Genomic DNA, 24,953 nt, shown 5'->3' on the forward strand with positions numbered 1-24,953 from the left:
GAAGCTCCTTACTATGAACACACCAGTGGAGTTTTCTTTATAAGCTTTTTGTAATGTTCAGTCACTGTATTATGCAAAATACAAAATATAGCAAAGTCTAAAGCTATTTAACCCACCAGTGGTGGTTACTTTATACTTCTGCATTAAGTTTATACCGAGAAAGGATTTAAAATCATTGAATCATTTGTCATTGCTATGTTCCCGGCTCTGCCCTGTCTGATGGCAAACTCTCAATATCATTTGTGATATTGTTTTGTGGAGAGGGACCATTATACTCAATGGTTACTCCATCAAAGTAAGGTCATCCACCGACTGGGCCAGACTGCGTCACAGGTTTGGTTAAAAGGTCAAACAACAGAATCTTAAAGGTTAATGTCCTGCAGCAACAGACAAACAGAGCGACTCTTTCTTGTTGTCCTCTTTTAATAAAGCTCTACCATTTTTTTCACACTACAGCCATCCATACATCGTTCTACTTGACTACCTGCAGCTTTTGTAATGCAGGAGCATACATCATATTTGTGCTCCAGAGGCCAGTGCTCTCCGAGGTCCTGAAACAAACATCCTTGCTCTTTTTCTCTTTTCTGTTTCCATCCATTTCTGTCTTTTTATTCAAACTTGCATCCCTTGCTAATAGCCCCAACAACCCCTCCCTACTCTGTCTGCCAGTCTGTCTCAGACACACAAACACATACTGGCTCATGTCAGAGGAGGAGCGGCATCGTCTGGTTACTTTCTGTCTCTCTCCACACCAGTGTGTCGACAAAAGTGAGTAACATGGAAAAAACTAAAACAGCTCATCTGAGATCTTCTCTGTGGACGAGGTAAAATAGCTTTTCTCATTGGATTTCCACCAAACTGGTACAGGTAAGACATTGGCAGATTTTGACTTAATCTTGCAGGGGCACCAATATAGTTAATTAAACATCCCCACAAAAGAAAATGTGGAGCTTTTTTTCTTATATATTTTGATTGTCAAGAGAACACTTTTGGATATTCAGCTTGATTAAAACAATGCAATTGTAAATTAAGGAAATCGTTGTGTCAAACTGTCAAACTGATATAACTTGAAAAGAAATATCGAAACATCAAAAGCTTTTTTTAAACACTTCTCAACTAAGTGGCAGACACACATGAAGGAAAAGCTTAAGGAACATAATGCTACACAACAGACTGATGACTGATGTTTTATTCCCTGCATGCTCTTTGAACTCCTCAGTAAGTTCTGACAAACTGTGAAGTAAAGCTGTGTTGTATCGCTTGCCTGCGACTGCTCTAGAAATGTCTATCTTTATTTCTATTTTGAGCTAAATTGCTTCAGCGAACCACCAGCATTAGATCCTGACTCTGGATTCCCCAGTTTCATAGCTGCCGAGGAATCCCCCTCATTAGGCTGATTAAACTTTCTGTTTATCTTCTCAATTGATGTTTACATAAGTGAAAAATTCTTAATCTTGCCTTGTGATTCAATTCTGTTTAGTTTTCTTCTCTGGACTTCTTCATATTTTTTACCCGGCTCTATTGCATCTGTGATTTTTTTTTTCTTCTCCTTCTGCTTTTTACACTGGTGTGTGAAGCTAAAGCTCAGGTCGATGTGAAATTTCGCACTCTTCACATGTAGGACACACTGCCTCTGCTCCAAAATACTGACAGGAAAAACAATTTGACATCAGTTGCTGCTGTTTCAAATCATTACGTGCGTATGCCCCCTTTGAAGTTCACTTCATGTTGTGTGTTTGCAGCTGATTTACCTGTCCTGCAGCTAAAGCTCATCTGTTTAAACATGTGAAATGATGTCACGGATCTACAGCATGTTTGTCCTGAAAAAAAAAAAAAAAAATAGAAGCGATAAAGGTGTTTAAATTAAAACCTGCAATACTTTGATCATCATTGATGTTAAATCGTCCTTTTGATGCAACTGTGTGTTTCATCTTGTCTACGGACAGTGATGTGTCTTCACAAACAAGCTCAATATATCTTCCTCCTGCCATTACTGACTCCGTGTCATTAACATTATCAGTCTTTTTTTTCTTAGATTTTTTTTTTTAAAGCTGACCTCACCCTCACTCGGCCCGGAGAGCACTCCTATATTTCAGAGGCACATTACAGATACAGCTGTTGCAGCCAGAATCTGCTGGATCTAATTACTATGTTTCTGTGCCTGTCAAAGAAATACAGTTTCCCTGTGTGACTCTCTCCAGTAACCCAGCATACCTATTAGGGAGGTCCCGGAATATAGGTCTTATTAGTGTGAGTAGAGAGGAGGAAAGCGGGCAAGCATGTGAGCAGGTATCACTGCTTCATCACTGCTTTATTCCCCCAGTCTGCATCACAAAGAACCATCACCCAGGCCTGTTAAGCAGCTGGTTAACAGTGTGCATATGGTGCAAACTGGAGCAGAGTTTACTACCACTATCCAGCTGCTTGCTTTTAAAAACTAGTGTCTACTAAATCAATCTTCTCACAAATTATACAAGTAAACCAGGTTTATCAGTCAAAGTTTTGTACACAGCAACTGAAAATGAATAGATAAATGTATGTTGCCTTTTTTTCTACTTTGCTGTTAAAACGTGACAGCTAAAATTCCCACAACTTGGAAGTAAACTCGAAGTCAGTCCACATGTCCATATGTTGTCAGCACAATTAAGAAATATAACGAAAAAAGAGTGTATGTGTGTGTATGTATGTATGTGTACTTGTATGTTTGTGTGTATATGTATATTATGTACGTATAGTATGTATGTGTGTGTGCGTGTGTGTGTGTGTATGTATATATTTATATATAATTAAGAAAAGAGTAATGTAAAAATAAGAAGGACATAAATAAATATTGTTAATATTTTATGGAGAAGGGGCGGGATTAAATAAGTTATACTTCTTCCCACCCCTTTTCGGACATGCAAGTGAAATTACTGTGCTGTTTTTTTGTTTTATTTTGTTTTGTTTTGTAAAATTGTCTTGATCGGCCATTTTGTATTATTATTTCTGTTTTACTTGTTCATATTTACGTTATATATCATTTGCATGTTCGGAATAAATCACTAACTAACTAACATGTGAACCCATTATGTGACACAACACATTTATCCTGCTACACACACCCACTTTAAATCATTATGTTTTAAGAACGAGCATGTTTGACTTATTTTAGGGTTAGAGGTGGCTGTGGGTTATATGTATAGGGATGCACTAACGGGGTGTGCCGTACACTAATTGAGATATTCTTTTTAACTCACAGATGGTTACTCAATAGGCAAAATGGATTATATTTCCTACACATATCACTGATGGAAAACACTGTAAGGTAAAATAAAAACAGATTTCCTGAAGACTCGGGAAAAGGTTGCGATGGTGCCGGAGAAGCCAAATGTTCTTACAGTACAGTAGATAATGAAGTGATTGAAGAGCTTGACAATGTGGTCTGGGAATGGTGGAACTGCAATATAATGTAAGTAGACTACATAAAGTGCACGGTAAATACTGCACTATACTTGTGTAATGAAGTTGAGCAACTCACCCATCTGTCTACTCCTGTTTAAAGCCATTTTAATTAACTGATATTTAATTTTACATGCATGACATGTGTGGCATGCATATTTACAGTCACATATACCATGTTTTTGTCTTAACTACAAGCCTGCCTTGCATTGAATTGGAATGATTTTGGGGTTCCTTTTGTGAAAGACAGTCAAGTGAATCCTCTGCTAAAGGCAGAAAAGAAAAGAAAAACATGTTCCTGCCATTAGTAGAATTAGAACAGCTCTTAACATGGCTACCACTTAGAAACAGCGTATCTGGGTCATTTCAGTCATTCAGGAACCCTGCAAAGTCGGGGAAAAGAAGAAGAAACAAATTTCCACAATGACTATAGTCATGCGCGCTTAACCGACTTCACTTGAAGTTAGTAGTTGTGAGTATGTATTTTATCAGCTCAATTACCTTTCAATTTATAGAAACTGACTCTGTAATATATCAAATTTACTTAACTGTGAAGCTTAACTCTAATCCTGCATAATTATTTATACTTCTAAAAAGAAAAGCATAAACACTTCAAATACTGTAGAGGAAACCTGTAGGATGAGAAGAAAAATGTATTTCGCTTATTTGGCAAAGATTTATTATGAGTTATTTCTAGTTTGCCTACTTTTAAAGGAGCTTGAGGCTCCTTTTAAGAAATGAGACTCTCTAGCGCCACCATTCACCACGATGGCCGTCGGGGGTACTGCAGCCAACAGCGAAGCCGGCATGGGAGAACGGGGAGAACGTGCATGCAGCGTCATGTGACGTCACATCCGCAGCCCAGCGCGGGAAATTTGGGCCCGAATTGCAGCACATTTTGCAGCACACAGCCTGTTCAAGGCAAAGGAGAGATACACTAGAGGGCTCATTCTTTTGGGTTTGGAACGCTTCATCTGACATTATTACTAGAAAACTTAAAACGTATACGAATTTTTTTCATAAATCCTGCCTCAATCCTGCCTCATGCTCCTTTAAATACACGGTCTCCTTTTCCCCCCTCCACCTCTTTGTGGGAGATCATTGCAGAGACTTAAATAAATCCACCACAGCCCAACCTATTGTTCACTGACACTGAACCAAAGTCTTAACCCTCACCTTTAAAATTAATTAAAAGAAATGTTCAAAAATGAGGAGAGAGTCTATTTAGTGTTTTTTGTTAATGGTTGGCCTGAGATCTTTGCAACTGCAAGTGTACTCTAAAACACACACCAGTTTTAACCTCAGCCTAAATTACCACATCTGTACTAGTCTCACCTGCCTTTTCAGGGAGTCGCAAAATGGACAGCTAAATGTAGGCACTGCACACACAGACACCCACACAACTCTTTATTTAGCAGTGACAGAAAAGATCCAGAATTGGTCTTTGACGAGTAAGTGATAGAGTTAGAGATGTTGTAATGAAGTTTCATGTAGCTGTAAGAGCAGGAAGGAGACATCTCTCAGGTACAGTATGATCTTATCATGTGGTTTAATGGAGTCACTTACAGGATTTTAGCAGTAAGCAACAACCCGCTTGGTTTCAACCAATATTGATTATGTGATCATAATACATTAGTTAATCAGATTGTCATGCTGCAACTGTATTTCCTGATGTTTTTGATAGAATAGTGGATGTGATGATACTTAGCAGTTGACTCAAGAGGAGAGCCGATTCCTGTTGCTTTGGTAGCCTGGGTCATTTTGTAAACACAACCCAATTAAAAATTAAAACGAGCATGTAGACAACACATGTTGCTAGGCAGATGCTTTTATCCATAGCACCTAACAGCACCGCGAGTGTTTACATTTTGAGAGTGGGTGGCCCCACTGGCGTGTACTCTCTGTGGAGAGTCCGTCATAACTTACAGAACGAGCAGCTCTAGATCCACAGAAAAAAGGAAAAGAGACATTTCTTTTTGGCCTCAGACACCATGTCCTGACTTAATATTAAAACCACAATCATTAATCCAAGTTTATTTGGACATATTTTTCCATGAGCTGACACAAAAGCACACGTAACTTTCATAGATGAAAATCTTGTCTGAAAGGTAAATACTCTTGAGGATAGTTTATTGACTACGACGGAGTATTAGGGCCAAAGTAAGACAAAAAAAAAATTGGAAATTACGAGAATAAAGTCATAAAATTACGAGAATAAAGTCAAAACCTAATGTTGCGAGAATAAAGTTGTAATATTACGAGAATAAATTCATAATATTACGAGAATAAAGTCAAACCTAATGTTGCGAGAACAAAGTCGTAATATTACGAGAATAAAGTCGTAATATTACGAGAATAAAGTCAAAACCTAATGTTACGAGAATAAAGTCAAAACCTAATGTTACGAGAATAAAGTCGTAATATTACGAGAACAAAGTCGTAATATTACGAGAATAAAGTCATAAAATTACGAGAATAAAGTCAAAACCTAATGTTACGAGAATAAAGTCGTAATATTACGAGAATAAAGTCATATTGTTGCGAGAATAAAGTCGTAATATTACGACTTTATTCTCGTAATTTTATGACTTTATTCTCGTAATTAAAATTTTTTTTTTGTCTTGGTTTGGCCCTAATACTCCGTCGTAATTGACTCACAAGTCTTAATTAAAATAAAATATCAAGGACTCCTGGGTGTAAATGGCAAAGAGCTCATTTAGTTTAAGCAAAAGAATAAAAAAAACAAAACAAAAAAAACAGTATCTGATACTCTAGGTTTAATCACAGCTAAAAGGCACTTATACTAAAACTGTTATTTTTTCTGCATACAGATAAACCAATTTAATGTGTTATTCTCTATATGAGTGTGGGAAAAGCTGTGGTAAACACACCTGCTGCAGCCTTTATATGCCTCATACCTGACCCTTCTGCTCACCTGGGGCTTGACAGCAGCTCAAACCAAACACCTGCCAGTTGTTTACAAGCTGAAAGCTAAATGTGATCCTGCAGCTGTGACCACAAACATTTATTGCACCGTTAAAAACACTGATGCTTTTACATTTTTTGTCATTATCAGGGATTGCACAGATATGACTCTAACCTGAAGCTTCTGAGAGAGGACTATCAGACAGGATGGATGCTTTGAATTCATCTCACGCCAACAACATCAGCAGCAGTGGAAACACAAGTGTCCTCTCTGAGAGCCCGTACACTACTGTGGAGATAGTGCTCATCATCCTGGTCGCTGGATCTCTCAGTCTGATCACTGTCATCGGAAACATCCTCGTCATGCTCTCCATAAAGGTTTGGGTTGAAGTTTTTTTAATCATTTATGATTAATGAGTATGATTTGAGCATCCATTTCTAGACACCATGAAAAGCACAACTAGACTTAGAGATGGCATGTGCACCCCTAGGCAGAGAGGTAATCTAATAGCAATGAGAGAACACCCATCACATTGCACAAAAAAGATTAAGATCTGACAACCTGCTCTATGTTGTTCCTTTAAAGGTAAACAGGAACCTGCAGACCGTCAACAACTACTTTCTGTTCAGCCTGGCCTGTGCAGACCTCATTATTGGCATCTGCTCCATGAACCTCTACACGGTCTATATCGTGATTGGCTACTGGCCCTTGGGAGCAGTGGTGTGTGACCTGTGGTTGGCCGTCGATTATGTTGTCAGCAATGCCTCAGTCATGAACCTGCTCATCATCAGCTTCGACCGTTACTTCTGTGTCACCAAACCACTCAGCTACCCAGCACGGCGCAGCACCAAGATGGCCGGCCTGATGATCGCAGCAGCCTGGATCTTATCCTTCATCCTGTGGGCTCCAGCCATTTTATTCTGGCAGTTTATTGTTGGCGGAAGGACGGTGCCATCAGACCAGTGCTACATCCAGTTCTTCTCCAATGCAGCGGTGACTTTTGGGACAGCCATAGCAGCTTTTTATCTACCAGTTGCCATTATGATCCACCTTTACTGGCGCATCTCCAAAGCCAGTCGCAGCCGCATGACGAGGGAGAGTAGGAAGGCCTCGGGAACCAGTCTGGCAGAAGGTCCCTCCAACAGCCAGGAGGAAGGGTATGAGAACAACTGTGTAAGAAAAAAACACACCCAGGTGAGTGATGGAAATGGGAAGGAGAAAGAAATGCTGCAGCAGCAAAATGGGAGTGGCCCCTGCAAGGAAGAACAGGCCGACCAAGTGGACTCCACATCAGAGATTGTCCATGCTTCTACATCTAAAGACATCGCAGCCCCTGCTTTGTCGCAGGAGAGCTTAAATGCCGTGAAAAATCAAACACAGAAATCTTCTCCTCGGAACTCAACTATTGACAGACAAAGCATGGCTGCAAGGACACTGTTGATGGTAAGACTGATTGTTATTGTATAAAAAGTCAGTCTTTTTTAACATAACAGAAAGAGAAAGAATCCATTAAAAATATAGGGATTTTTTTTGCCAGGTAAGGCCAGAGTTTCATCTTCAAGCACTTCATCCCCTGTAAGGCACCCTGACCACCCAATGACTTAATATGTATATACATGTGAAACATATACTTAAAACGATTACCATTCTACTCCACAACATTACAAATTTCAGTGGTTTTGCAAAGGTAGATTGGAATTGTGGGCACAGCAATGCGCGTCAGGGCGGGACTTGAACATGTGTTGGCTGCATGAGGCCGGTGGCCTCTGTAAATGGCACCCACTCAACCCACTGAGCTGTCCAGGGCCCCCAGTTCGGGTAAGGATGATGTATCAGGGACAGGCGCTCCATAGGCTTGAAGTCACATGGTACAGGTGTTGTTCCGAAAAACACATCCCTGCCGTGAAAAGCTCTCAAGTGGGCAGTGACAGGATCCACTGAACCACAACAGTGTCTGACAATGGGTCCAAACTATCTCATCTCAATACCTAATGGCTACCATTGTTCTGTTGTGTCGCCCAATGTTTTAGATCCTTCTCTGCTTCAGTGCAGCGTCATACAACAACCTGTGTCTGTAACAGAGTTGTGCAGACCTTGATGAGAAACTGATAACAACCATTAATTAGAATCAGGTGTGTTGATGCAAGGATGCATGATAAAATGATTGAGAAGACCTAACATAACAGTTAAACAATTAACAACTTGCATCTTAGTAGGACAGTTTAAAAGCCCTGGATAGATGGCAAATAGTTTTAATTCACTTTTACAACTAAATAATGACACACAAAAATGTCCCTGTTGGCAAAAAAGACAGGAAAGCACGCAACGGGCACACAAACATTGGGAATCTAAAAGAGAGAGAAAAACAAGTAAAACACAGAAACAGGCAGAGACAAAAACAGCAACCATCCCAGGTCTCTAAAACTAAATCAAGACCATTATTTGTCCCCAAAACTGTGTGGTGAACATGTAAGTGAGTGAGCAGGTGTGTATGTCTGTGTGTCCCCTGGGCTACACCCCCCGCCCGGCGAAGGGCTCGCCCGCCCGGAGAGACAGGGCCATCCCCGACATCCGACGCTGGCGGGCCGGCACCCCCCCCCCGAACCCCAAGGTGGAAACCCCAGACCCAAAGGCGTGTCCAGTTGCAAGAGCGGCGGGCAGGAGCAGAGACGGGCCTGGAGCCCCCCAACAAGGAGCAGGCAAGCCCAACAGCAAAGAGCCCCAAACCCGGGCTAGACAATGGACACCCATTCACATCGACACTAAAGCCGAGGACACACCAAACCGACGTTGCCTGCTGTCGGCCGACTGCTGTGTCGCCTCGCGTCGCCTGTGTCGGGCTGGGTCGGCCTCAAAAAAGAAGCACTAGACACACCGCAAACACGACACCCAACGGCCAACTAACCGGTACGTTCTGCGCAGTCTGCGTTTCAATTTGCTGCAATGTTTTCGGAGAAGAGCCGCCGGTCCGGGGGCGCAGCAGCAGCTCAGATCGCCAGGTCAACCTGCTGTCGTCCCGGGGAGAAACCTGCAGCTCTGTGGAGAATTACCCCTGGCTGAAATAAATCATTTAGGAAGATAAATGTTGGTTTTATAGATGAAATCTAACAGTTGTAGCTACGCCTGTTAAGAAATTTGTTCCGAAAATCTCAGGATTTCTGCCTGCCGGCTCCGGAGCTGATTTATGGTTCCGCGTTAAATCGACGCAGAGCCTACGGCGTACGGTACGGCGTAGGGTACGGCGTAGGGTACGGCGTAGGGTACGGCGTAGGGTACGGCGTAGGGTACGGCGTAGGGTATGGCGTACGGCGCGCATCGCCTCGTAACCTACGCCGTAGGCTCTGCATTGGTGTAACGCAGAAACCATAAATCAGCCGTTATTCTGGCGAGGTTTGAAAAAGACTTTGCAACAACGGGAAAGCGAGTGATTATATACATTCACTGAGTGAATATTATGAAAGTAAAATATATATTTCTCGCTAGAAATGTAATCAAAACGCATTTTTATGCAGAAACTAACTCAAAATATTGATTTTATTCACTAAAAAATAAGAAATGTCCGCCATGTTTTTTTTTTTGATTCAGTCTGCAAATGACGACGAAAAGCATTCTGGGAAATTCTGGGAACAGCCAATCACAGAGTGAGCTGTTTGACCGACCGCCGACGCCGATTCGACATGTCCAATCGGCTGAAAAGCTCCCGACGGGCGCCTGACCTGTGGCGACGTGCGGGACACACTGAGAAAATTAGGCCGGCAGACGCGCACCGACGCTCATCGACGCTCATCGACGCTCATCGACGCTCATCGACGCTCATCGACGGCCCGACGGCCAAAAGTCGGCTTGGTGTGTCAGGGCCTTAACATACACTCACTGACAAAGACATGGACAATCATTCTCTCACCACTCCCGTCTCCCCCTAGAGGCCCCGCACAGCCCAGCACCCCCCCCCCCAGTTAGCACAGCGAGCCCAAACCCGGTCGTGCAATGAGTACCGCCCCAGGTCGAACATTGGTCACATGGGTGTGGGAAGACTTAACCCCTCACCCTCCTCACTCCTGCCCCCCGGTGATGGATGTGTGAGGGTGGGACTTATGCAGTTAAAACAAAATGGGGAGGGTGAATCAGGTCACCATGTGGCTATGCCAGTAGCCACATTTGACAGAGCCCCACCTTCTTTACTGATCTGCCGCTGTCTCCTCTACTTAAATTAGATTAAGTCCAGACTTATTATTTTGGGTTTCATTTCATTTTCATTGATCCCAGAGTGTGTGTAGTTTTACAAGTGTAGGACTATCTTAAAATATGTTCAGGCCAGTAATTAAATGATTCTTCTTGTTTGTGTACATGGCTATTTTAACTTCTCTCATTATGAAATCATGTCTCATCTCTATTAAATTTTTTGTTATCTCTGTGCGCTCATGGTTGGAACTAAGCAGCATGCATGTGGTATTTTCCTAAAAATGGTGACTGTCTGGAATGCAACAGTTTAAGAAACGCTAGTGTGTCTACACTGTAACATGTACTCTATTCTTTAATAGTTTATCTTATTGTTTTATCTCACAGATTTTGGATTGGCTATGGTCATGCACGGCTTCTAGCTCACCTCTAGAGAGAAAACCACCTTGACTATCTTCTTAGTATTAGTACTTTGACTTGACTATTAGTACTTCTTAGTTCGGAATAAATCAATAACTAACTAACTAACTAACTAGTATTGTGCAGGCTAACTAGTTGAACATCCCTTTATTACTAACTCAGTCTTACAACTGTAACTTTGACTTATTTTTAATATTATTGTTCATAGAAATATGCAGACTTTGGTAGTAAAAAGATGCTTACTGCTTACTGCAAAGTGGAGGGTATATTGGACTTACACCGTCAGATGGTGGTTAATGTTGCTCCATGCTGGATGTTCTTAATATGTCTGTTTGTCAGTTTTAGATGTTGAATAAATGCCCTTCTGGTTAATTAGAAATAAAACTTGATGAAAGCAAATGCCAACTAAGCCAGTATATTTGGTTATATAACAGAAAAGAATTTCTTTTAGTTGGATACGTTGTGATTATTTGTTCATGTTGTTATAGGTGTTTTCATCAATTACAAAATTGACATTTCGATTTTTTATTTAAACCCTAAAAAAAAATCCTACATTTTTTGTCATTAAATTTTGTCATTAAACTTCAAATCCTGCATCAGAAAACAAGGACCGATATGAACTTGAGTATTGCAACTCCCCCCACCTGCCCCAACATTAAACTAAGGGAAAAAAAGCAAACAGCTGGCATTATATCTAGTATTTGGTTTGTTCTACCTGGCTTGAAAATCCAACAAGCTGGTGCAACATGGCCGGAGGCCGAAGACCCTGACCTACATAGCTTTTGTATATAAACTAGTTCATTTTTGTCTGTGGTCTGTGGATAAAAAACATCTCATGCACTTGAATGCCTCAGTTATGGATATCATTACTTCATGTCTGCAAATAGAGTGACCATAAAGGTAACCATGGTAACAAACAAACTGTTAATTCCTCGTACAGATGAAAGTTGCACAGAAACTTTCTAGCTTCTCTACTCTTATTTTCTCAGGTAACAAAGCGTACTGTAACTGAGAGTGTTGTGGCGAAGTGGAAGAGAAAGGGCAATTCTTCCAGGGAAAGAAAAGTGACACGCACCATCATGGCCATCCTGGTTGCTTTTGTTGCCACATGGACTCCGTACAACGTGATGGTGTTGATCAACACCTTCTGCTCCAGCTGCATTCCCAGCCCCTTGTGGACCATCGGCTACTGGCTCTGCTACATCAACAGCACAATCAACCCTGCCTGCTACGCCCTCTGCAACGCCACCTTCAAGAACACCTTCAAACATCTCCTTCTGTGCCAGTACAAGAACATTCGTGCACGATGAGGGAAAAACGTGATTGACTTGTATTATGGGGCCAAAACAGTATGATGCATCTCATAAAAAGAGTTAAAAATCATTGAAAACGTGTGAAAAATAGACTCGGTGTGTTCTTGTTTTGCACTAGTTTTATTTCTTATTTTCACTTCCACTGAAAGATTAACTTTGTTTTGCTCTTATTCAACAATGTTCAGTTGTAAAGAGTTAAATGAAGGTGTGGCTCTGTGTAATAAGATGTTTATTGATCTTCACTGAATGGTTATTGTGAAATATAAAATTTAACTGTATATATGCAATTTTGATTTGATGCGATGTTTTTCTCTTTGCTCCTGCTATATGAACTTATGATGTTCATTGTTTAAAACTGGTGTTAATGTGATGTAAAAATATTACTTCTACAAGAAGAAGAAGATGTATTATTGCAAAGGACAATGGTTTATTAATACTGTATTACAAATGCACTGGAACTGGAAGAATTAAAGAAATCTTTCTGACTTAAATCTCGTCTTCAACCCAACTGAAGAGGTAAAAAGTGAATTAGCTGGTGTAAACTGATGTGTGTCATGTGAGTGTGATTCCTCTGGCTTTGTTTAATCAGTCATATCAAGATGATACCAGATGACACTAATGCAGTCTGTGATCTGTGGCATTGTGAAACGTCTCTAAATGTGTTGTTTGTCTACAGTCTCATATTTCCATGTGTTTTTCTGTAAATAAAATCCAAATCACTCAACGTGTTGTTTAGTGTCAATATTCCGGTTTGTTTTGTATTTCTATTGTTTTTGCTGCATAAATACTGGAAAAGGGGATTGCCACTCTCGGCGACCCTCAAACTGCGCCCTCTAGTGGAGAAGACTTGTATTGTTAATACACTACCACCTCTTACTGGAGGCGAAGGAGACCAGAAAACTTCATCTTTGTCTGCTTTACACTGTTACATGCAACATGCAATCGTTAAACACTAAAGGTGCCGTTTTTCTGTCTTCAGACACGACGATAACAGTAAAATATACTGTTAATTCAAATGTCCAAAATGTTTCAGCAACACTAATAAAACCAGACATCTGTCTTCATATGAAAGCATTACAAACTGAACCTTTTAATGCCTTACATGTGAAAACACACATACAAAAAAACTTTTTTATTTGACGCATTAACATATATATTGAAATATAAAATCCTTCAAATTTTGAATTTAACACTTTCTATATAATATTTTAATTTTAATTATAAATGCATTAGGTAAATGCATGGGGTGGTTCTTAGGGGGTACAGAGGTCTCAGAAAGTAATGTATCATATATGATACAGCCAGCATCATAGGGTTACAGCTTTACTAGCATAGATTTCTGGACAATTCTTTATCTAAACAGCTGCACCAGACTCATAAATGGAGCACAAATCACAATTTTAATGATTTATTCCTGTCAACTCAGACATCAACATGTCTGGAACTTCTTATATCCTTCAGTTTAGCATTCAGTCAACTCAGGGCCACTATTGATGCTGGTGGGGTTTAATGTAAACAAGACATAGTGCCCGTTTGTTCCAATGTCACCCTTTGTTGTCAACGCAAACACAAAAATAAGAAGATCCTCATTAAGTTCAAAGAACATAAATTAAAGAGGAGTGGACACATATTTGAATGTTTCCGTCTATGCTTGGTTTTGCTGTAATTAAGACACAATCATGCATTTCTGAGATACGTCTTCCTTTGTGACAAAAACAGGACTGATCCACCTCAATACACCACATCCAGGACAAATGATCTGCTTTACATTTAGTCAAAGTAATTGAAGAGCTGCTGCTGTTTGGAGTGAACACATGCCTCGCAGGAGGAAACATCAGCTATGTATGTGGGTAGAGGACAGAGGGGAGATACACCTGAGCACCAATCTTATTCACCTCATTACATGCTACCAGGGTAGCAATGGCAGAGGAAAAGAACCAGAGAGGAGACTCTTGTGAGGACCGGGCACTACCTGATGATTATCCAGAGCCATGCTTGGAAGATGGAGGTGAGGCGCATGAGGATGTGAGGGAGAATGCTTCTGCTGCCACAGAGGGAAGCAGCAGCGACAGGGCTGTGAAAGTGAGCCCAGACCTGCTGCAGATGCTGGAAGCGTTGGAAAAGAGGCGATCACATCAGACTCGGGGACAAGTTGAGCCAGAGGCTTCTGAGGATGGGACAAGAGAGCTGATTACGGAGGCTCTAAGGACTAACATGGTGAGCAAAGACACTGTTATGGCCTGCATAGATTACAACATTAAAAATAGCACATGTGATGCTTCTGTAATGGTTTTCCACAGAAAACCGTGAATCTGCATCAATTTTATCTATTAAGAAAAAGAGTGATTATACACCTCCAATTCAATTCAAATCTTTATTATCATTGTCCAGAGATTGACGGGAAAGCGAGACAATACCTGGGGTACATTGTGCAAATATATATATATATATAGAGGTGTCAAGTAACGAAGTACAAATACTTTGTTACCTTACTTAAGTAGAAATTTTGGTTATCTATACTTCCTTGGAGTAATTATTTTTCAGACGACTTTTTACTTTTACTCCTTACATTTTCACGCAATGATCTGTACTTTTTACTCCTTACATTTTAAAAACAGCCTCGTTACTCTATTCATTTCGGCCTTTAAAAAAAAACTATCCAGTTAAATTGCTCCATCCGGATAGAGTGAATTTGGTTGTGGTTGTTTCAGATGTTCTTGTCCAGTTTTGTTCTTACATCCGTTCCCTCAGATTCCTGCAACTAAACTTGGATGTACATTCCAATAAACATTAGGATAAATGATAACATGACTCTGAAGTTTGACTTTTTGCACCATTACAATACTTATAGGCAACTAGTCATCATATCTTCTGCTCTCTGAAACACATGTTAATGCTCAATAGTACACATATATGGTTCTTTAATATATTTGCATTATACTAAGATGCATTCATTTTCAATGGCTTTTGTCCTTAATGGCTTTTTTCCCCCTTACATTACTTTTACTTTTGTACTTTAGGTAGTTTTGAAACCAGTACTTTTATACTTTTACTTGAGTAAAAAACTTGAGTTGATACTTCAACTTCTACAGGAGTATTTTTAAACTCTAGTATCTAAACTTCTACCTGAGTAATGAATGTGAATACTGAAGACACCTCTGTATATATAAGCCTCACAGATCGAGTCCGTGTGGTTAGGAAGTTGGTCTCCAGTTGTTGTCGAGGAGCACAAGACAACCTTTCATGTGCCTTGGGATGTGCACACAGCAACAGTCACAGCATTTACATCATTCATTTGAAAAACATGCAAATCTATGTTGATGGAGTAAGGTTGGAATCACTGTACCTCTGCAAGCTGCAGCTTTACTTGAACCATAACGGTGTGTTCAATGTACCTCAGAAGTGTGAAGTCAAAACATTTGTGCATTAATGAATCCATAAACTGGGAAAACAATGTTGGTACCAATTTAACAATGTGAAAATATACGACAGCACAGGGTAAAGGTCAAATGTTTTATTTAATAAAAAGTAATGCAAGACACAAGAATGATTTTGTGATAGTGGTGCCTTTTTGAGGAATGATGGAAAATCAAACCAAACAAGCCATGGTTAGAAAATCTGTGTGTGTTTTCTTTTAGTTGGAGATCGAAACGTCCGAGTTCACAACTGAGCTGAGAAAAGGACACAGTGAGCTGCAAAAAACAACTATTTTAATGCTTGTATTACTTTAGTAGATTTAGCAAACTGCTCTTCTAATAGACTTTCAGTAATACTGAAGAGCTGCTGTAATCTTTTAGTGAATAGAAAACAATAAGTTAAAGTCTCCTGACTAAGCTTCTCTCTGTGATCCTGAGGTTCATATTTTTTTTCCCTCGGCCGGTTCTTTTATAGGGTTTTTTTCTCTCCGATTTAAGTGTTATTTTGTTAATACATCTCTCTGCGGTCTCTTTAATAAATAGCCTGAGAGCAGAGTGCACTTTGCTGAACATAATGTTATTCATGTGTGGACTCGTCCAACCTCGCCTGAACCTTAATGCTCTGGCTTCAATTTAAGGTTTCTCCTTTCTATATTTCTGAGAATTCCCAGCTATAAGCCTCACAAAGACTCCATTATTTATACACAGTCTTCTGTCACCTGTTGAGCTTGGGCGTGGAGTTTCACCCTGTGAACAGTTTAACAGCATCAGCTGGCAGCTCTGTGGGGTTGGGTGTCACGTTTGGAGCACTCTGCAAACATGAAGAAAGTGTACAATTTACTGAAAATGTCTAAAGACGAGGACCAGGAGAAAGTACAGTCCATCTGTATGAAGGTACCATGCTTTTTTTTACTTTTAGAGGAGGGCAACACGTCAGGAAGTTATACAAAGGAGAAGAACACTTTTTAGATAAATACACTTGTCAATTGTTTTATGTTTTACAAACTTAGTAGAATCAGTAAAAGTTTAGTGAGGAATTCTTTGGAAATAAACACACAAAATGTTTCCCATGAAGACATTATTTTCCCACTTTGATTAAAATAATGAGGAGCTTTCATGGCACTGTATTCAGAGTAACTGGCTTGGTTTTAAAAATGTTTCTTTGTTTTTTTCTGTTGAAGATAATTTAGTTAATTTTCAGTCTACTCCAAGTTGCAGCTTGATGTTAGCCCTATTCGGGCTAAAGATTAAGCAACTGCTTGAATAAGTGCCCTCCAGTTTGAAATGATTGCCTTCAAGTGATAATTCATGGGAACAGTATGTCTTTGAAGAGAAACCAGTGTGTGACAATGCAGCTTTTAACAGAGTCGAACAGATAAGCAATTTTATTTAGGATTGAGATAGAGAAAAGAAAGTCCAGCATGTTTGGTATGTACAGTACTCGAGTTGTAAAAAAAAATCAGGGGGGATGGTGGATTTTATCATATGGGGACAGATAATTGGTGCTGAATACAAATATAATATATTACAAATAATAGCAGTGACCAAAACACCTGCAGAAATACTGCAGGAATGAGATAGCAGCAGTTAAATGCAGCCTTCTGTAAGCTTTAAATATCCACTGGGCTTACATCAAATACATCAAAACACAACAATAAAAAACAGTTTTCTGAACTTATCAATATGACTCTGTCCTTCACAGGATAAGTAAAATGGACCACTGCAAAAACTCAAAATCTTAACAAGAATATTTGTCTTATTTCTAGTTAAAATGTCTCATTTTAGTAAAAAAAATCTCATTACACTTAAAACAAGACTCATCACTGGAAAAAACAACAATTTTCACCTGTTTCAAGTAGATTTTCACTTAAAATAAGCAGAAAAATCTGCCAGTGGAACAAGATTTATTTGCTTGTTATGAGAAGATAAATCTTGTCCCACTGGCAGATTTTTATACTTATTTCAAGTGAAAATTTACTTGAAACAGATGAAAATTGTCAAATAAGTTATTTTTCTGGTGATGACTCTAAATGTTGAAATAGCAGTAAAACCACATTCATTGATGAAATGACATAAGGGATGGAAAGGGGGGATGATTTTGACCGTTTTTATTTCAGGAGGGGATGCCATCCCCCCTCATCCCCCCTCAATTCGAGTACTGTATATGTATACTGTATGTATGTTTTATGGTTGTTAGAATGTCTTTGCAGGAGCATAAGGCATTCTGGATCAATAATCATTAACCCCTGGTATTCTGGTAAAACGGGTTTACACTCTGTATTGTTATATTTATATTTACTTTTCTTTCTTTACTCACACAGGCATGAATTTATATTTATAGGACCCTAAATGTATCTGTGTAATATCTCAACACAGCTGCCAGTTCAGCCACTGTCTTTTCTTTTATCCCAGCAAATACAGTTAACTGACCAGCAACAAGGATTCAACAAACATGTCACAAAGTCTGACCATCGCTCTCTGTCTCGGTCCAACTCACAGCGATCTGCAGAGAGCTTCAGTTCAGGTAGAAACACACATTCTTATCTTTCTGACAGAAGTTTCAGTGTTGTGTGAACCAGATCATGTCAGAATCCAAAAGCCTGTCATATGGGGTACCTCAAGGTTCAGTTCTGGGTCCTATCCTGTTCCTTGTACACATTCTTCCCCGAGGTCTGATAATTAGGCAAAATCCTGATACTTCTTATCATTTCTATGCTGATGACATACAGCTTTACTGTCCTTTCAAACCAATTTGTACAGAATTGGACAAATTGTCATCTTTGATGAAGTGTTTGACCATCGTCACACAGTGGTTGCGTGACAACGACCTGAAACTAAATGCAGAGAAGATATAAATCCTTACTTTATCCTCTAAAACCTATGTTATGAAAATGTACTTTTTCAAAAGTGTGATTCTTCCAGCAGTGTTAGTTAGCCAGTTGATGAGTTTCGTCATTTGTCTTATTGCTGTAATGCAGGGGGCAGCGACACCGCTAAGGATGAATCTTCTCCCAGAAATAAACAGCAAAAGAGCTCTAAAGGTTTCACTGATTTCTGCATCAAAAACATCAACCGGGCTGAATTTGGACGCAGAGAAATAGAGATGGCACAACAAGGTGTGATAAACAGGGTTAAAACCAGAGTTTATGTTTTCAGAAGTGTTGACAAAGTGTTTTCTGATGATGTAGCACCAATTTAACAAGACTCACTCTGGAATGGTGAAATAGCAGAAGGAAATGTTTAAAGTCATGCTCATGTGTCATCTTTTCATCTTTAAACATTAGATATGCCAGCACTGATGATTCTGAGAAAAAGAACAGGTGGGGAGAAACCTCTTGCTGGAGCTAAAGTGGTGGGCTGTACACACATCACTGCACAGACAGCGGTTAGTTCAACACACACACACACACACACACACACACACACACACACACACACACACACACACACACACACACACACACACACACACACACACACACTATTATTTTGTGTGGAACATCATACACTTTTCGAAGTGACACATTTCATTTAACTTGCTTTCTATATCATGCTTACATCTCCTGCTGATACGTCCCAACAGGAAAATTCTAACGCATTGATGATATTGTAAGATAGATTTTTTTATTCTAATTTAATTTCTGTGACACATCCCCAATTCTGACCAACTGTTGAGATTCAATAAAGCTAGAATACGCCATTACTTTACAGTAATAATAAACAGACCTTTGCGTGATTCTGTATCTTTTTTCTTTCTTTTTATTTTAGTATTCACTTCCCAGGTGAAGGGAAGGTGAGGTCAGATCCATTTAGTTAATTGGAACTTCATTATTTTTGTCACTAAATCCCATGAAACGCTGCTTTATGGACAAAATCTGATGAAATTACATAAGATGTCTAAAGCAGCAGTAAGGCAAAACAAAAAAAAAAACAAAAAAGAAAAGTGCACTACTCCCACACACAAAAATACAGTTTCCACAGAAGAAAAAGTGTAAAAAAATGCTCTGGGTAGGAAATTTAAACAGTAAAGAGTATATGTCTATGGATATGAAAGAAGAATATGATTAGTACAAGAAAATAAATCAGTGAATTTAATTTCTGTAAAGTTTTAAAAAATGATCATAGACTTTTAACAGAAATTGTTGTATCTTGAAGAATGTAAACCAGCTGGAATTGATCATTTCTTCTGTGTGCCCGTGCTCTGGGACAGGTGTTGATTGAGACTCTTGCTGCACTGGGGGCTCAGTGTCGCTGGGCGGCATGTAACATCTTTTCCACCCAGAACGCTGTGGCCGCGGCTCTGGCTGACGGAGGTACGTCCCTGAACCACCTGACCCGTCTGGTTGAATCTATCTTACTTTGTAATTCTATCATTACACATCATCTTACCTCGTTGTCTATCAGGAACGCCGGTGTTTGCATGGAAAGGAGAATCCGAGGATGACTTCTGGTGGTGCATTGACAGATGTGTTGCCGCTGATACCTGGACGCCCGACCTGGTATGATGATTAAAGCCCTACACTACACAGTACAACTAAAATAAGATTTCTGTTTTGCTTAATGGCTATATTTAATGTGATATCAGGTATTTGTTGGCCAATAAGAATCCAGTGTTTTCTTTTGGTCACTCACAAGATTTGTGGTAACACACAGGTTGGCTGGGTAATGGCATCTGGGCCACATGTGGCAGAAAAAAATCCCATAAACTGAATCACTGTGTGCAGGATAGGTTTAGAGCACTCGTGACAGGGAAACATTTTCAAACAGAAATATAATTTGTATATTTTCAGCTATTGCTTTAAAGTTTCAGTATTTTCTCAGCCTGACTTGAGGAGAATGCTCAGGTCAGTGTTACTATGGCAACCTTCAAGGAGGTCACTGCATCCAGGTGGCAGGCGTTCAATAACCAACAGCTTGTCATATTTCTGTTGTTGACGCACATTTGAACTTTACTACATCCACTCTCACATAGTTCAAGAGGTTTTACTAAAAAATATGGTTTTTATTGAGTTTTACTCAAATGTCATTTGGAAGTTGTTTTTCATGTATTTGTTCAAACAAACTTTACATGAACAGGCAACGGCACAAAGTCATGTTTAGATAACGTTATTGGACATTTAACTTGACATTTGACTTTTGTTTTTGAAGGTGACTTCTGTTTTAGTGGGTTTACATGCTGAAGTGGAACTGATTCAATTCAATTCAATTCAATTGTATTTATATAGCGTCTAATACAACAGATGTTGTCTCTAGACGCTTTCCAGAGATCCAGAACATGAACATAAACATAAACATAAACATAAACCCCCGAGCAATTATTATATAAACAATGGCAGGTAAAAACTCCCATAGTGGGAGAAAAGCCTTAAAGGAGCTTGAGGCTCCTTTTAAGAAATGAGACTCTCTAGCGCCACCCTTCACCACGACGGCCGTTGGGGGTACTGCAGCCAACAGTGAAGCCGGCACGGGAGAACGGGGAGAACGTGCATGCAGCGTCATGTGACGTCACATCCGCAGCCCAGCGCGGGAAATTCGGGACCGAATTGCAGCACATTTTGCAGCACACAGCCTGTTCAAGGCAAAGGAGAGATACACTAGAGGGCTCATTCTTTTGGGTTTGGAACGCTTCATCTGACATTATTACTAGAAAACTTAAAATGTATGCGGATTTTTTTCATAAATCTTGCCACAATCCGGCCTCAAGCTCCTTTAAGCCAAACAGTGGCAAGAAAAACTCCCCTTTAAGAGGGAAGAAACCTTGAGCAGGACCAGGCTCATAAGGGGGGACCCTCCTACCGAAGGCCAGACTGGGGGAGTCAGGAACGTCAGCAGCACACAGCAGGCAGGTGGAAGCAGCAGCGGGATGACCAGAGGTGGGGGGGGGGGGGGCGTCAGCAGCACACAACAGTCATGTGGAAGCAGCAGCTTCCACATCAGTTAAACTGATGAAGATTTCTGTTCTGGTTATTTCATTTCAGATTCTGGATGATGGTGGTGACTTGACTCATTGGATCTACAAGAAGTATCCAAATGTGTTCAAGAAGGTCCGAGGCATTGTGGAGGAAAGTGTGACGGGAGTCTATCGGTTCGTTTCTCACAAAGTTCAAATTTATGCTTCTGGAGACCATTCTCTGTCTCACACTGGTCCATGTGTTTCAGGTTGTACCAGCTGTCGAAAGAAGGCAAACTATGTGTTCCTGCCATGAATGTCAACGACTCTGTGACCAAGCAGAAATTTGACAACCTTTACTGCTGCAAGGAGTCCATACTGGATGGGTAATGAATCATATGTTGACAATACACAGTCAAAAACAACGCCGATCTGACGGTGTTGAACACCTCTTCCAGGTTGAAGCGAGCTACTGAAATCATGTTTGGAGGAAAACAAGTGGTGGTGTGTGGGTATGGGGAGGTCAGTTTAACAAAATTGTAACATATGCGTACTTAAAAATAACCCCCCCCCCCCCCCTAAGTAACTTGGCCAGGCTCTTTTGTTTGTCCATGCAGGTGGGCAAAGGCAGCTGCATTGCCCTGAAAGCGCTGGGTGCTGTTGTGAACGTCACAGAAGTGGATCCTATTTGTGCCCTTCAGGCCTGGTATGAAAAGAGGAAGCTTTTATCAACGAGGATGCTATCCGCTCCCTCCGCTCAAAGCCGCTGTGCAAAAAAACATGATGAATTGCTGTTTTAACCCAATTCTCTCATCCTTTCCTCCTTTCAGCATGGATGGCATCAGAGTGACTACACTGAATGAAATTGTCAGACAGGTAGACATGGTCATCACCTGCACTGGTACTGCTGCTAATATCCCGATGATAACATTATCACAAATAGATTATTTGGATCTTCATATCTGATCTGCCTTTCTTTGCAGGTAGTAAGAACGTTGTGGTGAGGGAACACTTTGACCAAATGAAAAATGGCTGTATCGTCTGCAACATGGGACACTCCAACACTGAGATAGATTTGGTAAAGACAGAGTGTGGTTAGGATGTGCTTTTGTACATGCTTTGGTTTTCAAACCACAGACTCCTATTTCTCAGGCGAGCGTGCGAACTGCAGAGCTGAAGTGGCAGCATGTGAGGCCTCATGTGGACCATATCATCTGGCCCGATGGCAAGAGAGTTGCTCTGCTGGCTGAGGTGATGATAGGACCACACCATCATTCAGATGATAATTGTTTTAAAGGATTGAATGCCTTGAAGGATTTCTGGCTGAGTGTGGAGAAGGTGATATGGTGGATTTACTATTTTTTTGTGCTTGACCGAATCCTTAAATGCCCTCTTGACCATAGAGACACCCAAGCATCAGACTTGCCTTGAGGGATTACATTTTTTTGATCAGGAGGGAAACCCCTGCATTTGTAATTTTGGCACAACCAGTAGTTCAGATGAGGTTACACCTTAGTTTTTGTTTAAAACACTCTCTTTAGACCCCGATTTATCCCACAGCAGATGTTTTGACCTCTAAAAACATAAAAACACCGTAGATGAGAGGTGAAACATGTTCAACATCAGCAAGAAAACACTGATGTCAAACTGCTTTCCCCTCAAGTTCTAAGAGTTAAACTTTTGAACTGTCTGTGACGTCACATTGAAGTTGATCTTAGCCTTTTTAGTTAGTAAAGTCTTGATTGAATCATACTTTGTCTCACATTTATGCAACTTAACAAATGATTTCTTGAGTTAGGACCCTAATGCAGGTTTAATGAGGTAAAAATGAGCAGCAGTTCATACTTGAATCCAGTTTTGTCCCATATGTGGCAGACACTCCCTAAAGTTGTTAAGAGAGAAGAACCTACTGAAAACAGAAATGTCGTCTTACTGTTGAGTAGAAGACCAGGACCAGATACATCTGAAGATTAATTCAATCAGTTTTCAGCATGGGCTGGAAACTCATTTGTTGTCAAAAATGAGTTGCCACAATGCTTGCTCTTTAGATTATAATCTGCAGTCTTATTATTTCATCACCTTTATTCAATGCAGTTTTGATTTTTCTTTCAGGGTCGTTTGCTGAATCTGACCTGCTCTCCTGTGCCATCATTTGTCCTCTCCGTCACAGCCACGACTCAGGCATGTAAACTCAGTTCTCTCTTTTCCATGATACACCGTAGACATCCATTTGTTATTCTTTTATAAATCTGTCTGATTCCAGGCTTCTTGGCGTATCTGCTAGAGCATTTTTCACTTGTGTGTTTCAGGCCATGGCTCTAATAGAGCTGTACAACGCTCCCAAGGGACGATACAAACAAGATGTTTACCTGCTGCCAAAGAAGATGGGCAAGTCAGATCTTAGATATAGCCTACACACAGCAGCTTTTATTTTGCTAGTTGTTATCTTGTTCATCAACATTTTTATTTGACTATTTATATATTTATTTATTCAGATGAATATGTGTCCAGTCTTCATCTGCCCATATTTGACGCTCACCTCACAGAGCTGACGGATGATCAGGCCAAATACCTGGGAATCAGCAAACACGGACCCTTCAAAGCCAATTATTACAGGTGAAGTGACGTTTTTCATGAGGGCATTAGAATAACAGCAACAAATTTGGGTTAATGTGATGTGAACATTGTATTTGACACAGGTACTGAACCCGTCAGGCGAGGTGATGCAGATAGAACACCTGCTGTCCTGCAGGCAGAGCTCCGACACCCTCTACAGCTTCTGCAGTTACATCCGTTTTGCCTTTGCCCACTGGTTATCCTGTGGGCAGTGGCGTCAATTCAGTGGAAGCTAAGGCATGGCAAGGTTACAAGTCACAGGACTAGAGTATCAATCAACAGGTCCAGCAAATACGTTAATATTATATATCCATGGCAAATACTCATCACAGAAGTCTATGGAGCTTATCTGTGTGGTCAAGAAAATTGGAACTTTTCCAAATGCAGTCTCACTCACTGTAAAAACTCAAAATCTTACCAGGAATATTTGTCTTATTTCTAGTTAAAGTGTCTAATTTTTAGTCAAAAATCTCATTACACTTAAAACAAGTAATCACCCAAAAAAAAAACTTGTTATTTGACAATTTTCACCTGTTTCAAGTAAATTTTCACTTGAAATAAGTAGAAAAATCTGCCAGTGGAACAAGATTTATCTTCTTATTACAAGCAAAACAATCTTGTTCCACTGGCAGATTTTTCCACGTATTTTAAGTGAAAATCTACTTGAAACAGGTGAAAATGGTTGTTTTTGAGTCTTGTCTTAAATGTAATGAGATTTTTTTTGACAAAAAATTTGACATTTTAACTAGAAATAA

General features: G+C 40.1%; 2 protein-coding genes across 6 annotated transcripts; both read left to right on the forward strand.

The window, feature by feature from the left end:
- Positions 1-702: 702 nt before the first annotated feature.
- Positions 703-12,959, forward strand: LOC133444364 (muscarinic acetylcholine receptor M2-like). 2 transcript variants are annotated; one of them, XM_061722101.1, is made up of 4 exons: positions 703-768; positions 6,515-6,741; positions 6,950-7,807; positions 11,953-12,959. In XM_061722101.1, exons 2-4 carry the CDS (start codon positions 6,571-6,573, stop codon positions 12,271-12,273), a joined length of 1,350 nt encoding a protein of 449 aa, XP_061578085.1. In that variant the 5' UTR covers positions 703-768; positions 6,515-6,570; the 3' UTR covers positions 12,274-12,959. The 2 variants fall into 2 exon arrangements, with proteins under 2 accessions (XP_061578085.1, XP_061578084.1); XM_061722100.1 differs by having other exon boundaries at positions 726-867.
- Positions 12,960-14,143: 1,184 nt separating this feature from the next.
- Positions 14,144-24,688, forward strand: LOC133444363 (S-adenosylhomocysteine hydrolase-like protein 1). Of its 4 annotated transcripts, XM_061722095.1 has the most exons (17): positions 14,144-14,493; positions 18,105-18,216; positions 18,671-18,808; positions 18,977-19,077; positions 19,903-20,005; positions 20,097-20,191; positions 21,671-21,777; positions 21,852-21,968; positions 22,041-22,104; positions 22,200-22,288; positions 22,413-22,483; positions 22,566-22,660; positions 22,735-22,833; positions 23,695-23,763; positions 23,892-23,970; positions 24,078-24,198; positions 24,282-24,688. In XM_061722095.1, the coding sequence occupies exons 1-17, from the start codon at positions 14,197-14,199 to the stop codon at positions 24,286-24,288; spliced, it is 1,764 nt and encodes a 587-aa protein (XP_061578079.1). In that variant the 5' UTR covers positions 14,144-14,196; the 3' UTR covers positions 24,289-24,688. The 4 variants fall into 4 exon arrangements, with proteins under 4 accessions (XP_061578079.1, XP_061578081.1, XP_061578082.1 ...); XM_061722097.1 differs by lacking the exon at positions 22,735-22,833; XM_061722098.1 differs by lacking the exon at positions 18,671-18,808.
- The last annotated feature ends 265 nt before the right edge of the window (positions 24,689-24,953 follow it).

Source organism: Cololabis saira, chromosome 5 (genome assembly GCF_033807715.1).
Source record: "Cololabis saira isolate AMF1-May2022 chromosome 5, fColSai1.1, whole genome shotgun sequence".
NCBI lineage: Eukaryota > Metazoa > Chordata > Actinopteri > Beloniformes > Belonidae > Cololabis > Cololabis saira.

What these genes read in the sequence shown, in the direction of transcription:
- LOC133444364 (XM_061722101.1), top strand. Translation starts at nt 6,571, where the DNA reads ATGGATGCTTTGAATTCATCTCACGCCAACAACATCAGCAGCAGTGGA. An exon ending in TCGTCATGCTCTCCATAAAG is followed by an intron (nt 6,742 to 6,949) that starts GTTTGGGTTGAA and finishes GTTCCTTTAAAG; the next exon opens with GTAAACAGGAACCTGCAGAC. An exon ending in CTGCAAGGACACTGTTGATG is followed by an intron (nt 7,808 to 11,952) that starts GTAAGACTGATT and finishes TTATTTTCTCAG; the next exon opens with GTAACAAAGCGTACTGTAAC.
- LOC133444363 (XM_061722095.1), top strand. Translation starts at nt 14,197, where the DNA reads ATGGCAGAGGAAAAGAACCAGAGAGGAGACTCTTGTGAGGACCGGGCA. An exon ending in GAGTTGCTCTGCTGGCTGAG is followed by an intron (nt 22,834 to 23,694) that starts GTGATGATAGGA and finishes TTTTTCTTTCAG; the next exon opens with GGTCGTTTGCTGAATCTGAC. An exon ending in CCGTCACAGCCACGACTCAG is followed by an intron (nt 23,764 to 23,891) that starts GCATGTAAACTC and finishes TGTGTGTTTCAG; the next exon opens with GCCATGGCTCTAATAGAGCT.